The sequence below is a fragment of the Orycteropus afer genome, unplaced genomic scaffold (assembly GCF_000298275.1).
Source record: "Orycteropus afer afer isolate SDZICR_OR568_19922 unplaced genomic scaffold, OryAfe1.0 scaffold00071, whole genome shotgun sequence".
In the NCBI taxonomy this organism is placed as follows: domain Eukaryota; kingdom Metazoa; phylum Chordata; class Mammalia; order Tubulidentata; family Orycteropodidae; genus Orycteropus; species Orycteropus afer.
In genome coordinates this window covers 2,710,044-2,726,274 of record NW_006921658.1, presented here as the reverse complement: position 1 = coordinate 2,726,274, position 16,231 = coordinate 2,710,044, and the positions used below count along the sequence as shown (strand labels likewise).

Here is a 16,231-nt window from a genome sequence, read left to right as displayed (position 1 = left end):
CTGAGGCGGGGGAGGTCGAGCTGAGCAGCAGCAGTACGTCCTCTTCCTCCTTCAACTCCAGGGTCTCGGATTTGACAAACATCCTTCCAAAGACAGCTAAGGGAGGAAAGGCAAAAGAGGTGTGAATATAGAAAGAGAGAAGTAGAGCGCTGTCTCCCTGTCACCGGGGCATGCTCCAGCGCGCACCCAACAGGACTGGTCCCTGCAGGCGCGGAGAAGGAATTTAATCAGTTGGGGAAGAAACCTCACCAGTGCTTTCCAAAATGCGGAGCGTCCTTATTTGCGACCCTGCCGCCAGCCAGTCTGGTCCTGCATTCAGCATAGCTTTTCTGGCGGCTGAGGTCTGGTCCTGGAAGACCTCAGATCCAACCACTAAGAATCTGCGACTGGCAGAGGGCGTGCGGAAGAGGCCGTGCGAACTGGGGGAAACAACGGGCCAAGTTGAAAATCGCGGCGCGGATACTTACTTAGTTCTCTCTATAACTGTGCCTCAGCGTTGCTGTTACTTTTGACGCGTGTCCGGAATCTCCGCGCAGCCTGTAACTCAGCGTCGCGTCCTTCTCCTGGTTGGGAAGCAGCAGGCCTGGCGCTACTGCGGCGCGGCTCCGCGGGGGACCTCTCCGAAGGCTGCCTTTGCCAAGAGCCCCGGAGGCGGCGGCGGCGACCCGCCTGGGTCTTGTGTGTTGTGGTGGCGGTGCGTGTCTGTCAGTCAGTCCTGGCCGTTCGGCTCCTGGCACGCGACTCCCAGGCACTCCAGTTAAAGCGAAGCTGCTTGTGGTTCAGTGGCTGCGTGTCTGGCACACGACTCTCCTTAAAACCCCTTATATACCACCAAGAAAACAATCAGATCTGCCCCCGGGGTCCCCACCTCCCCCCAACCCGGCCGCCGCCTCCTCCTCCCTCCTGTCCTGGCCCCCTTTCTCCCCCTTCTTCCCTCCCCCGGCTTATTCTTTTCATTGCATTATCATCATTCATTTCTTTCTTTTTCTTCATCCCCTTCTCCCCTCCCCTGGCCCTGCTATCCATCCTCCTCCTCCCACCGCTCCCCCTTTTCTTTCCCTCCTTTATCTAATCAGCATAAAATGGCTCTAAAGCTTCTGTTGGAGTTCGGGGCTGAGGCTAGAGCTGCCGAAGCCGCAGTGGCGGCGGCTCAAGCTGCGGCTGTTGTCGCTGCCGCAGCCCATTGTGATTGGTGGCTCGCGCTCGGCTGGAGCGTGCCGCTAATTTATTAATGAATGGAGGTCGCGAGGCGCAGCTGGCCAATCAGGGTTCCTCCGACTCCGGGAGGCCGGTGAGCCACGCGCACTGGAGCCCATTCCTTTTCAGTGGCTCATTAGGGGCCCAGGCGCTGGGGGCGGGAGGGGAGCCTCTGTTGCCACCCCCGCCCGGTCGTTGCGGCAGCCGCGACTCCCCCTGCTCTGGCGCGTGCGCGCGCACCGCACCCGGCGCTGCCGGGCCTCCTCGCTCCAGGGCGATGGGAGCTGAGGAATTAGTTAATGGGGGTCAGAATCCTGGGGAAAGTACTCAGCCCTGTGGTGCTGCGGGGCGTCTCTTGGCAAAGCCTCTTAGAAGCTGTAACAAATAGTAAACGGTTTTAGAACGCATTCATTTGATTAGGAGAGGAAAAGAGGTGGGTGGCGAGCTGTGGGCCCATCGTGGGCGAGCGTATTTGGGTTCCAGAGAGACTGATGGGAAAAGTGAAGGGAGAGATCCTTGGGGATTCGGACAGACGTCTCTTGGAAGAGAAAATCGGGTGAAGGAGCAACTGATGGTTTTCAGAAGATGTGAAAGTAAAAGTACTGGCATGTTAGAAGAGACCTCTTCATTTTACCTGGTATTTTTTGGGGGTGGGGGAGGTAAACCCCAGTTTATGGCTAGGCCAGATAGCAAGCAGGCTTCCTGTGGAGTGGCAGAGAGCAGAGAGAGAGGAGCTGCGGCTCCTAGGAGCGAATGGACTGCACTGACATTTCCATGACCTTTGCTCCTCCGCGCTGGGGGGGCGTTGTAGGAACACGGGGCCCTTCCTCCCAATTCTCCCAGCTTTTCAATGAAGAAAAAGGGCTGAAGGGCCAGTGGACTTCGTAGGAAACTTGTTCTGAATTGCTCGTTAGGTCCCTACACCGGCCTCTTACCCACCCTTCACACCCACCCTCTTGTCGACGTGCCTTAATTTCCTTACAGACAGAACCAGAGCTCCCAGAAAAGTGTGTGCTGGGCCCAAGTTTAAAAGGCACATGAGTGGCGGAGATGGATCTGGACTCCAGTAGTCGTCCCTTGAGATTCTGTTTGCAAATTAAGTTTTAAGCAAGACAAAATGGGAACATAGGTGTTGAGGAGTAGCAAGAGAAAAAGAATAGTTTGCGAATCTCTGTCTCATTAAGTTTGTAGAAACTGAAAACAAGCTGTATTTCAGAGACAGAGTTGATAAAAGTGGCCGTTAGTGTTGTGGCATGGTTTTAATTTGTTTAATGTTTTCTACAGGGAGGTGAAGAACAGGATTGGAAGGCACAAAGTAAAGAAAATGAATACTAGAATCCCAAGAGACTATTATCTCTCTGAACTCTCCAACTTCCATACCTCTTTCTGTCTTGAAATGATGTGAAAATTGCCATGATTTTCACTTGTTCCTTCATATTTTTGTTTTGATTCTTCTCCTTTAAAAACAAATACCCTGAATTCAAAAGGATGATTTATCCAGCTCTCTCCTCAATCCTTTACCCTATTTATTCAATTCATATACTGAGCAACTAATCTGAGAAGCTGGACTTTGTGATTGGAGGAAAACTCATGAACAACCTGCAATATGCAGATGCCACAGCCTTGCTTGCTGAAAGTCATGATGACTTGAAGCACCTACTGATGAAGATAAAAGACTACAGCCTTGCATGGATTACACCTCAACACAGAGAAAACAAAAGTCCTCTCAACTGGACCAATAAACAACATCATGACAGATGGAGAAGAGATTGAAATTGTCAAGGATTTCATTTTACTTGGATCCACTATCCACACCCATGGAAGCAGCAGTCAAGAAATCAAATGACGTTGTAATGGACAAATCTGCTGCAAAAGATCTCTTTAAAGTGTTAAAAGGCAAAGATGTCACTTTGGAGACTAAGGTACATCTGACCCAAGGCATGGTGTTTTCAATTACCACACGTATATAAGAAATCTGGACAATGAATGAGGAAGACCGAAGAAGAATTGATGCCTTTGAATTATGGTGTTGGCAAAGAATATTAAATATACCATGAACGGCCAGAAGAATGAACAAATCTGTCTTGGAAGAAAGTATAGCCAACTCCTTAGAAATGAGGATGGTGAGACTTCATCTTGAGTACTTTCAACATGTTATCAGGAGGGACCAGTCCCTGGAAAATGCACAGTGTGGTCAGTGTTGGAATACTTTTATTCATTTGAAGGTCAATCCAGGAGAGGAAATGTACAGTTTCCTCTGATACTATTCTGTTGTTACTAATACTAAACATCTACATTGATACTAAACATCTAAACTAATACTGAGCATCAGCGCAGGATACATTTAAATGTGCATTATGCTTGGTAAAGTAGACTGTCAGTGAAAGAGAGGAAACCCTTCAAAGGGAGGTTTGGATTTTGTCAAAGGAAAGCATGTGCCCTTTCAGTGACTGCAACAATAGGCTCAAATATTGTGAGGATGGTGCAGTACTGGGCAGTACTTCGTTCTGATGTACAGACGTTAGCTCTAACTCGGAACCGACTCAATGGCACCTAACAACAATAACTCCTCAATCCTTTCAGAACAGCTTGATTTCATTTGTTAAAGTTGGTGCAGAAATGAAAAGAAGAAAAGTGACACATTAACTTCTCCAGCATTCAGCATTGGATTCTCCCACACTTCTTGGGTCTCTGTCTGTATATCATGAACCTGCAGAATCAGAACTTCATAAAGGAGTTTGGTGGGGGAAAAAAAAGAGGTTGGTTAGTAGTGAAAGGTGCCGGACGTGTTTTCCTTGGTTACATTACACATGAGCATTGTTTTATAGGCAAACATACTCTTTTTACAGTTCCCAGAAAAGAAAGCCCAAGGGTGTGTTCTCAACTAACCAGGTAATGCTTGAAGGACCATGTGGAAGTAGATGCAGAATGATTGTTTGATTGTTCATTTCAATGAAATAAAGACTGAGAAAGTAAGGTTCTGAGGAAATGGTTGAACACTGATAAAAATAAATATTGGAATGATGAGAGGAACCATGGTGTATCAGTCTTCAGATATTTGCATCTCTCTGTAGGAGTTGCCTACAAAGAAAGAGAAAGCAATCAGGAGCTCCAGTGGCCTAGTGCCTTATGGTAGTCTAGTGCCTAAGGCATTTGACTGCTAACCAGAAGGCTGGAGGTTCAAACCCACCAGCCACTCCTTGTGAAGGAAGATTGGACAATCTACTTCTGTAGTGATACCACCTTGGAAGCCCAAAGAGGGGGAGGGGACTCTATGAGAGCCAAAACATTAATGTAATAGAAAACAAAAGAAAGTTTATTTCATTATTAGTAGAAAAGTATCTCTTTAGACAAATTGTTTTAAAACTTTTGGTTTAGCTAAGAAGTTCTGGGTTGGTTTAAAGGTAAATACATTTAGGGAAGAACAAATCCAGCTACATCATGGCTTAAAGGAAAACCTGGTGAGCCTGGTATAACCTCAAGTAAACACTGAGATCAAGTTGGGTCTAATGTTGACTGCTAGTGGAACACACAATGGATTTCTTGAGTTGATTGTTAACAGTATTTGGGAGTCTGACTCCAAAGTTTTTATGATCTCCCAAGATTTTATGTTTTTATGATGCACTGAAAGGGTATATGCTTTCCTTTGACAAAATCCAAACCTTCTATACCAGCTGTGAGTGAGAATTCAATAATGCACTTTTAAATGTATCCTGTGCTGATGCTCCAAATCAGTTTATATACTAAGTATCAATTTAGATGGTTAGTATTAGTAATAATAAAATAATATCAGAGGAAACTGTACATTTCCTCTTCTGGAAATGACCCTCAAATGAATAAAAATATTCCAACATTGTCCACACTGTGCATTCTCAAACTTGGATATAAATCAATCTTTATTCCATTTAAAGAGGATGATATCATGGAATTTATAGAATTTTATTTTCAAAATAAAGGCCTCTTTGGGTGTATGCAGTGGTGCATGTTAGATTGTGTGCAAAGTACAGGCATTAAACGAAAAACCCACCCTCCACCCTATCTACAGTTCTCAGAATTTTGATTGTGTGTTAGTGCTGTAGCTTTCAAGAGCAGTATTGCTCTTTGTACTTGATAATAGAACACTTCTAGAAATATTTACCACTTTGAAAAGAAATCATTTAGGAGAAAACTCCAAGAATGTTGCAAGGCAATCTAATAATGCTAGTGCAGTCCAGAGACCAAGCAGTCACATTCAGTTGCCTAGATAGCAGAATTCTATTTGTTCAGCCTTTTGCTCAGTTTTGCTGAAAGAAAGCAATTTCAATTTGTACTTAGATTTGCAAAGATGTGATCAAGGCCAAATATCCTTAGCTGGACTCTTCTAGCACTCTTTTAACTTAAATTAATTCAAGAGGCACTTGTGTGGTCTAAAAGATTGTCCAGATGAAACGAGGCTGAAATGTTATGCGAAGGGGGAAGGGAGGGCGTGAATAGCATCAGCGATGATGTGACCGAAGGCCACTCCTGTCTATTGCGTGAACTGTCCTAAAGGGTCAAACTGTTCATCTTCAGCCCCTCTTTCAGTGTGCAATCCTACTTTAAGAGAACAAAAGCTCAAAGCAGGCAGTTATCAAGAAATGGGAACACAATGATTTAAACTCATCCCCAAGCCTTAGAAAGAAAGGGGGCCGAATGCGTGTAGCGAGAGAAAAGTGAAGTAAGGGGAGGGATGAAGGGGTGGAGATCTTTAGAAACCTTTTGTTGCGTCAAAGAAGCTTGAACTTTGAGACGACCTAAAAAGCCCTAAAGTTTAGGGTAGGTGTTGCTGTGGGGCCCTAGGCTACATCCCATCCACACTTCGACCTCACAAGTGGCGAAAGAGAACAAACGGTCCCCTCGCCAGACTTGCTGTTGTAGGTGAAATGGGGGGTGGGGATGAAGGGTGCGCCCTTCCCAGGGAGTATCCACTGCTATGGAGTCGATTCCGATTGTCAATCGATAATTGCCCCTATAGGACAGATTAGAACTGCCCCTGCACGGAAGCAGACTGTCTCATCTTTTCTTCCGGGGAGCTGTTGACGGGTTGAAACAGCTGATCTTTAGTTAGCAGAACTTTCAGTAAGCAGCGAGCGCTTTAACAGTTGCATCACCAGGGCTCCTTCCCAGAGAGTACAAGAGGAGAGAGGAAGTGGGATGGGTGATGTAACGCTGAGGGGATTGCCACGACATGAAATAAAATGTGTATGAATTGTTCAAGGGAAAACTGGTTTGCTTTGTAAATTTTCACCCAAACCACAGGAAAAAGTTAAAGAAAAAGAAAAAGTGAACAATGAACATCTTTCACTTCCATCGTCTGTAGTTCTCAGAGGAATGGAAATGCGGTGTCCAGGGCAAAGGAGATTGCAGTGGGACAGATTAGCGTTCTCCGCAGAGGACCTCTTGCAATGCCGGGATCCCTACTGATGGCACAGAGCGCTCAGAGAGCGAGAGTGACAGGGTTGTTTGGTTGCCCCTTTCCCAAGAGGCAAGGAAGGCAAGGGGGGGGGGGCGGTGAGAACTGAGTGATGCCTCAGCCACTGCTCCCACATAGAATTCTCAGTCTCACCCTTGTTCTTCCCTTGGATCCTGTTCGGGAAGGAGTCGACATCACTTTTGGAGAAGTCCAGACAAGGTCGCTGGGTTGCCACCTCACTCCCCATCCCCTTCCCCTTCAGTATATTCTAAGTGTCGGAGGAATCGGCAAGAGAAGACAGAAGGCAGGGGGCACCCTCTTCCAAACTCAGAGCCCCATTCCTGAGACTTGTGCTTGTCATGCTCTGGTGCCCCTGGTTAAACGTGGAGGGATTGGCCTTGACGCACGACGTGCTTCGTGGCGGTGGAATCTGCCCTGCAGGCGCTAGGAAGCTCCTTTCGAGGCAGACTCAACCCTCTCCCCATCAGCTCTGAGGAAGGGAATGCCCCACAGGCTTCTTTTTCCACACTCCACTGCAACCCTCTAGCCTTGCTCCCCTCTTCTTTCCCAACAAGGAAATCTATCTCTTTTGGAGATTTTGTTAATCATTGTAATCTTTCTGATTGTTTTCAGCAGGTAAGGGGAAAAGAACAGCCGGTGCCAGAATGGGGGTTGGGGGCTCACTAGGGAGAAAAGTCCTTCCCACACACCCTCAACCCTCTGTGCCTGCAAAAAGGGACATTGGTTATCCAGGGGAAAGTGCAAGAAAGAGAGCACTAATCGCTGAACCAGGAGACAAACACGATTACCAGCTCCGAGCCTTGAGTCAGAAAGTCTCATAGACTTTAAGATGTTAATCCCCAGCATAATCCTTCCTTTGGCGTGTAGAAATAGTGCAGCCACAAGACTTGTTTTGTTATTTATATTGGCGTTTAATAAAACTCAGCCAGTGGTGAATGGGCTGCCCACTCTCCAATGGTAATTAATTCCCTATTTCAGTGACCCAATTGTCCTGGGACAGAGAGGTGGGCCCGTCCTGGTGCCCTGGTCCCCTTTTGTGCGGATACACGGCCCTCGTGCTTCAACAGCTATGGAAACTCATTCTTTTGATGTCATTCAAGGAGTTTTCCTTGGGCATCTTCTAAACTTCAAGGACCCTTTTCTTTCTCCGTTTCATGAAAAGCAGTGCTAGCTTGACCACCTCTGTAGAATTTAATGATTTGGTGAAAGGGCTCTTTGGGGTTTGTGTAAGGAGTTAGACAGAGAGAAAGGAAATTTGGCAGCCTGCTCCCTAGCACGGACAGTTACGAGCCTAAAAACACAAAACTTATTCACGAGCAACGGATAAAGATCTTGAAAGCTGATTTTCCCTTCTCTCTCCACTAAGGGGTGGGGGGAGCAAACACAAAACAAAAACTCAGGGAGTTCTGTTCTGGGAATAATTGTATGGTTTGCCCTTGCTGATATAAGGTAAAGTTGGGGTAAATAAGATCAAATCTTCAGGCAAGAAGGTGGCTTATTTGTACCTTTGGGAGTGAGATATTAGTTTAGTACCTTAACTCATTCATTCAATCATCATTCTTTCCTACAGTCTAAATGTATTTAATCAATGTGCCAAGCACTGTACCAGCCCCTGGGAGCACTACCATACACGAGGGAGAAGCGATTCATACTTCCATAGAGCTTACAATCAAACAGGTGGACCATAATAATAATAATAATATCCAGACAATTATATACATCCCAAAACGATAAATGTTAAAACTAAGTAATGTAATAATGTCCGAAGAGGGTAAGGCTAGTTTTTTGTTTTTGTTTGGGATCTGATGCTCTGGAACCCAAACAATCGGGGTTTTCCTTTACAGTTGGTTTATTCGTTCTTTCACTTCCTGAGTATTTCTCTAGCGCCTACTGTGTGCCGGGAGCTGTGCGAGGCGGGGAGTAGGCACCCCAGCGGATCCGACGGCCGCGGCCTGTTTTGGAGGCAGTCATAATATTGTGATAATGCAGTTGCTGGTATTACACTCGGCGGAGGAGTGAGGCCGCTCTCCAGTCCTGGAGGGGGCGGCCGCGGCGGGCTCGGGCAGAGCTCCTTGCACAAGTAGCTCTTCTATGTCTTTATACGCACTTCCAAAAAAACTTCGCAAGTCACAGAAACAATTCAGAATTCAACTAAGAAAATACAGAGTGAACCATATGGCCTGGGTGGCTCGAGTCGGCTGCATTTTCCTCCAGACAAAGAAGGGATTGAGAGTTGAAGGAAAGGAGAAAAAAACCAACTTTCCGGCTGATGAAGCTGTTGTCTGGAGGCAATGATCCCAAATCTGAAGGCTTTATTCCGGCTCCGACGGAGACGTGATATGTCATATGATTAGCATCTTTCATATTTACAAGAGTGGTATGGGCTGCCAGTCTTGAGAGAAAGGCGAGAGAAAGAAGGGGGCATATGCTGAAATGGATTTAGCATTTGAAAGAGAGAAAGGAGATCGGATAAATACACTTAAACGAGGATTTAGTTTTACTCCTGTTGAGTTCTAATGGATTGTTGATTGAGATTTTAGGGGCCTGGAACCGAGGTGTCAGCAGTAATTTAAAGAAGGTATTCAGTCCCGAGAGCTTCTTTTCTCCATTTACCCCTCCCACCCCTCCCACCCTTCTCTCATTTGCGCCTTCAAGCAGGACAGAGGCGGAGAATGCTTTTAAAAACAAAACACAAAACAAGATCTTACGCGAGGGTGATCTCCGAGGCACCCCGGAGCGCCGATAGGTTTTGGAGGAGGCGCCCTCGCCAGCCGGCCTTGCCCCCAGGGTCACGCTCCCTTCCTCCCGCACCTGAGCATTCTCAGAAGGCGCAGAAGGTAGAAAAGGGCTGCGCGCGCCAGAGAGCACCCGGCCCTCCCCAGCGCGGCGACATCCTGGCGCCCCCTGGCGGGCCCACAGGGGCACGTAGCGTTCCCGAAGGAGCTCTGAGCCCCCCAGGCCTGCCACAGACAGGACGTCGCCCGCTGTCCCTCCCAGACGCCCTCTGAGTGCCTTCACTTGCTGCGTGGGCTACAAACCCATTGTACCTAGCTCTTACCTAACTCTCAGAATGAAAAGCTTCAGTGACTGGCGTATGTGAGCCGAAATATACAAACATACATACATACCTCTCCCAGTACTTCAGTTGGCAGCCAAATTTGAGAACAATTGGATCTAAGCTCCAAGACTTTTTGTTTTGTTTTGAAGACTCAGCTCTTCGACAACTAGAAGAGACACCAAGATGCAATAGGCAGAAGAAAAGACTTGAACTTTGTAGGTCTCCCTATCGAGGATGTATCATATCTGTACATTGTTGTTGTTGTTATGTGCCGTCGAGTACATTACGCCTGTGTAAAACCTGTGAGAGCTGGAGCCTGTGTAAGGCAAAAACCTGTCAGAGAAGAAAAGCTCAAGTATTTTCCATTAAAAACAGCAAGCCATAGAAAAGTGACAAGACTGCACCCTGTCAAAGGCAGAAAGCTTACAGACTCAGAAAAGCAAGGCAGTCCCGTCGAGTTCCGGCTCTCACGGGTTTCACTCTAATGCACGTACGTAAAAATGTTTTTCCTTAGGCACCCAGAGCCACATTCCAGATGCATTCTGCAGACTGTTTTTTTGTACTCTTGGCACATTTTTATTCTCTTCCAAAGTGGTATTTGATGTTCATTTTAGCTTGATTTCATGTGTGGGAAATGTTGGCGGTGAGGCCCATAGCGTCATTTGCGTTAGGCTCATCCCCTGATTCCAGAATCCCAAATTCTTATTTCTGCTCTCCATTTTCATCTCTTTCCTGATAAAATGTGCTTGTCCTTAACTTTATTATATCGATTGTTGTACTTTCCTACAGGTCAAAGATAGTTAACTCACTCAAACACTCACTGCCATCAATTTGGATCTGACTCAGAGCGACCCCTCCTTGGGTTTCTGAGATGGCATCACTACGGAAGTAGTTTGCCCAATCTTCTTTCCGAGTGGCTGGTGGGTTTGAACCGCTAGCCCTCTGATTAGCAGTAAAATGCCTTAGGCTCTACAATTCTAGCACTTTACCTGTAAAGTCCTAGCGGCGCAGTGAGTGATTAAAGTGATCACTGGGAGATTTGAACTGCTTGCGGAAATAAGGTGTACAGTCTTGGAAACCCTTTGGAACAGTTCTACTCTGTCCTGTAACGTCACTAGAAGTTGACTGATGGAAGTAGTTTATTTTGGACTTGTGAATCAGAGAATTTAAGCTACCCCCACTTATCAACAATGGAGACTGACTAAATAGGATTAGACTCTATAGCAACTATCTACTACCACCAGCAGCACTGCCAGTACAATAACAAATTGTCATGCAGATTTTTAAATCATATTTCTGATAGGTATTTAATAACAAGAAGAAATCTTAATAGGGTCCCAATTTGTAGGCACCAGCTAAAGTAGAGAAAGTAGTTTGTGACTGGCTGCTAATCTAAAGGTTGACGGTTGGAACCCACCTAGCAGTGTGATGGAAGAAAGGCCTGGCAATCTGTTTATGTTAAATATATATATATATATTTTTAAAGGAGCAATTCTACTCTGTAACATATGGAGTCAACGTGAGTTAGAATCAACCTCAACTCAATGGATTTGATTTTTTTTTTTTTTTGTATCTCTTACAGTGGGTGATGGAGCCCTAGTGGTGCAGTTAAAGTGCTCAGGTACTAACTGAAAGTTCAGTGGTTCCAACTCACCAGTCACTTTGTGGGAGAAAGATGTGGCAGTCTGCTTCTGTAGAGTACAGTATTGGAACCCTATGAGGCAGTTCTAGTCTGTCCTATAGAGTTGCTATGAGTCAGGATCAATTCTATGGCAACAACTTTGGTTTTTTTTTTTTTTTTTTTTTTTTGGGGGGGGGAGAGGTTGTTGTTTATAGTGGATAGTGGCAATTTAAAGTATAACACTTTTAACATGTGAATTTTCTTCTTTGTATTCACATCTTCCAAGTAAAAAAAAGGAACTTTTTAAAAATCATTAAAAAAGAAAACCAACCCTGATCCTCTGGAGAATGCCCTTGTCTTTTTTTGATTTCATCAAGGATTGGAAGGGAATTTCAGAGATCCCTGAAATGGAGTGAACTATATCACAGAGCTCATCTACAGTTTAAAATGAAGCCCCAGGTGTTGGACTGTTTGGGATTGATATGGGGTATTGTAATTTAAAAGACAAACATTTAAAAGTTGATGTTGAACTAGGTCAGAAACACAGTGTTAATTTCAGTATTTTGTTAAATCTCATCCCAGGGCTGGATGGAGGCTGGTGTACTCTATAGTCTAGCTGTGTCACATCTAATTTTCCCAGAGATAACACCCTATCATAGAGTTTTTATGGATTTCTAAAGACAGATTTTTATTAATGTCTTAAAGTAATACATTCCCTGCTTTAATATTTGCTAGGAGGAAATGCTTTGTGACTAATTCTTTCTTTTTAGCTTGTCCTTAGTAGTAATTAAAAACTTTTCTCTTCTTTCATTCTGCCCATTTCAAATATGAGATTTAAAGCTGCCACTTTAGAAAAGATCAGGATCCAGAAAATGTTTAGTTCTGGGTTTTGCTTTTTCTATGCTATTAGGCTTTTGGCTTTCTCTGTTGACAGAAGCCATTTTTACCCTGAAGGAGACTACTGAGAGTTTCTATTTAACTCTGCATTTTTATAGCACCAATCACTACACTGAAACTATGTTGTATTATTGTTGGTGCATGAGACAGAAGGGGTGAGAATAAGAGAAGGGGAAGGATTTTCCAGAGGATAATGGCATTCTTCTCAGCAAATTCCCTTTTTCTCTGGGGGGTTTTATTTTTGAGGATTGGAGGGTTCATTTTCTTTTGAAGAAATAAGAAGAATCAAGCAATGCAATATTATGCAGAAAAGTCAAGAAATGTTTTCCAATGGTTTTCATGGTAAAAGTACACTAAGAAATTCTGAAATAAAATAAAATAAAATAAAAGCAAGAAATAAAAAGTAAAACCCTATGCCAATATCTACCCAAATCTAAAGGGTTAATGTTCTAAATCGACAAAGCTTCTCTTTCCTTTTCCTTTCTTAGCTGGGGAGAATATAAGATGCCACTAAAAACTGGAGAAAAATTCAGTTTTAATATTTGCATGAATCGGATAACTCTTATCTGCGTATATCAAATAATTTGAGTTATGTTGGATTGGGAACCAACAATATTTCTCAGAAAACGCATGATGAGATGTTTGAGGAAGTTGTGTTAGATCTAAGTGCAGGTTTCTTAGGATAAACATCTGGCTGTACCCTAAGAATCATTGTTTTGGTTTCTTCTCTGATTCTTCATGTGGCTCTCAATGTCTCATGAATTTGACACATTGCTCACTTTTTCTTGTATTAATGCTAGGAAATAATACATAGTCACAATAAGCTAATGAAGTAACAACATTTTCCATTCCCCACACTCTGAAAGCTCAAAGTGTGTTTCTTTCCCATTTCCTTGTAAGATAGGGATGAAATAAAATAAATGACATAGAATTCCAAAATAATAACAAATAAAAACCTATGTATATAATTTCATCAATCAACAGTATATTTCTTCTTTAAAATCATTTGATAGTGATATTGATTAGTGATCTCAATCACAATTTGCTGGCAATTGGGAAAGATCTCTCTAATTCAGTATTCAAAAACAAGCAAATCTGAAACTATAGAACACAAAGTGATTTTTCTTTAGTGATCAAGTTAATTTGATCAATCTAGTTCTGTGAGACTGCATACACAGGCTTGAAAATCCCAACATCTTTCCTTGAGAAATGGATTAAGTCTTTTTAAAGGGCAAAAGTTCTCTGTGCTTCCCTCAGTGTACACCTTGCCTATTATCATGTTATCTAAAGATATACAAACCTAAATCTTGGTATAAATTCCTTATATCTCTTATGGATGGCACAGGACTGGGTGGTGTATCCTTCTGTTGTACTTAGGGTTGCTAAGCTACAACCATGAAAACTAACACAATTTCAAATCAAATATAAACACTAGTATAAAAACAGTTCTGTTCATATGATACTGATTTGATGTAACAAATATATTTTTAATTACCCATAGCCACCCACAACACAAATTTCATGGAAACTGGCATTGTGAAGTTTCAAGTTTGGGTACCTTTAGTATCATGCTAAGTACTGTGTAGTCATTCCCCCCACTTTTCTCTTTTGGAAGTATTGAGAAATCTTTGTACACTGTCATTTGCCTGTCCTTAAATGTCTATGAATAACACAAATATAAAGTTGCCTTTATTTTTTTCCTCATTGGCTACCAAAGCATTATTTAGACTAGGAGCTCTGGTAGCATAGTGGCTAAGGCACTTGACTGCTAACCAGAAGGCTGTGGTTCAAACCCACCAGCCACTCCTCGGAAGGAAGGTTGGGCAATCCTACTTCCGTAGTGATACTGCCTCGGAAACCCAAGGAGGGGTCGCTATGAGTCGGGTCCGACTGGACGGCACATAACAACAACAACAACATGATCAGAAACAAAATATACACAAGGCACTAAAATCTTATGAAATCAGTGAACCCAGAGAGCCCCTCTGTCCCCACAGATACTCTCCTGAGATTCATAAGCTCCACCCCAAAGCTGGGACCTGTGCATGAACTCTGGGAATGCTACCTCCTGAGTTCTCGAAGACCAAACCCAAAACCAAACTCACTGCCATCAAGTCAGATCCGACTCATTGCGACCTCTCTTGGGTTTCTGAGGCAGTATCATTATGGAAGTAAATTGGCCAACCAGGAGCTCTGGTAGCATAGAGCCTAAGGCACTTGACTGCTAACCAGAAGGCTGGCGGTCCAAACCCACCAGCCACTCCTCGAAAGGAAGATGGGGCAATCTACTTCCGTAGTGATAATGCCTCGGAAACCTAAGGAGGGGTTGCTATGAGTCGGGGCCAACTCAACGGCACATAACAACAACAACAACAACAACAACGTTCCAGGGTGTGGCTGGTAGGTTTGACCCACCAGCCTTCTGGTTAGCAGTCAAATATCTTAGGCACTAGGAAATGGATTTCCTTATATATAAGGAAGATAATATTTCAACAAGATTGAAATGGAAATGTCTCATGTGACACTGCTGTTGAAGAGACTGCCAGTGGTCCTCTATGAGCCATTTCGTCCTTCTTCTGTAGTAGCAGGACCTCCAACTTTTAGCAGGGCACGTGGTTGCCTAAAATCATAACTATGTTTCTCACTTTCTTTGCAGCTAAGAGTGGCCAGTACAACCAAGTGCTAGACAACGTGAGGTAAATAGAAGTGATATTTGCACCTTTATGTTGAAAAAAGTAGGGGCATACAGGTCTCCATCCCTTTTCTTCCACTCTGCTGCTTACAATGTGGATATGATATCTAGATCTCTATCTTGGGTCATAAGGAAGAGGAGAGGGAGAGGCAGAGATTCCACGCCAGCTTTCCATTGCTTATTTCCAGACTTGTATATGTGAGAGAAACAAACCGTTACTTGTTTAAACTACTATTGTTAAACTTTCTATTATTACTCACAACTGAATCTAATGAATGCAAACTCCAAAACTCCAAACCTACGGAAAGTAACAGGAGAGGCACTTTTTGCCTCTCTCCCAATGTTACTTTGATTGCTAGATAATCTTGATAGTAGAAGAAGGTAAACTAGTGAGTTTCTTATCTGGCCCCTCATAATTCTAGATAGACCATCAAGAATACCCAGCAGGTTGTATAACTGGAAATGGGCTAGGTAAAATGAGTAAGCAGAAGGCCTCAATTTAACAACTAGTTACAACTTTTCTGTCTTTTGAGAATTTCAGACAAAACTGGGAAGCTTAGATAGCACTTGGGAATTGATTGGATAAGGAGGCAAAATGTTCCCTGGGAAACAGGGAATTAGAAGCACAATCTTAGAAATGAGTTTAGCTGATTCTTAGAATAATGATGGTGTGTTGGTCATTTTTTTTTAATGTTTAGATATAATCGAAATAAAATAAATACCCTCATTTTCATGTATACAGATCTGTAAGCGACACCACAATAAGATACAGAACAATTTCATCACTTAAAGAAGTTTCCCTCTGCTTCTTTGCAGTCATTCCCTCTTCCACTCCAAGTCCCTAGAAATCACCGATCTGTTTTCTGTCCCTACAGATTTGTCTTTTCAAATTGTCAAATAAATGGAATCATACAGTAGGCAGCCTTTTGAGTATGGTTTCCCACATTTAACACAATGCATTCGCGATTTGCCCATGTTGTTGTGAATATCAGTAGTTTGTTCCTCTTTACTCTCTGTGTGAATGTATCACAGTTTGTTTATCCAAAGGATCCCTGGTGGTGCAAAGCTAAAACACTTACTCACCACAAGGACAGCAATTCAAACCCACACTTCAACTCCTAGGGAGAAGACTTGGCGATTTGCTCCCATAAATATTCAAACCAAGAAAACCCTATGGGGCAGTTCTACTCTGTCACATGGGTTCTCTATAAGTCATAATCTATAGATGGCACCTAACAACAACAACAAGGAACTCTGGAGGCGCAGTGGTTAAGGTATTCAGCTGCTAATACAAATATCCGGCAGTTGGAACTC

The 16,231-nt window shown here is 43.7% G+C and overlaps 1 protein-coding gene across 1 annotated transcript in view; it reads right to left on the bottom strand.

The window, feature by feature from the left end:
- Positions 1-82, bottom strand: part of NEUROG2 (neurogenin 2) — an 812-nt gene extending 730 nt beyond the window's left edge. The window contains 2 exon segments of the mRNA XM_042780934.1: positions 1-4; positions 7-82. The exon segment at positions 1-4 is cut by the window's left edge and continues 730 nt beyond it. Of these exon segments, the coding sequence (XP_042636868.1) occupies positions 1-4; positions 7-82 (80 nt within the window).
- Positions 83-16,231: the final 16,149 nt, after the last annotated feature.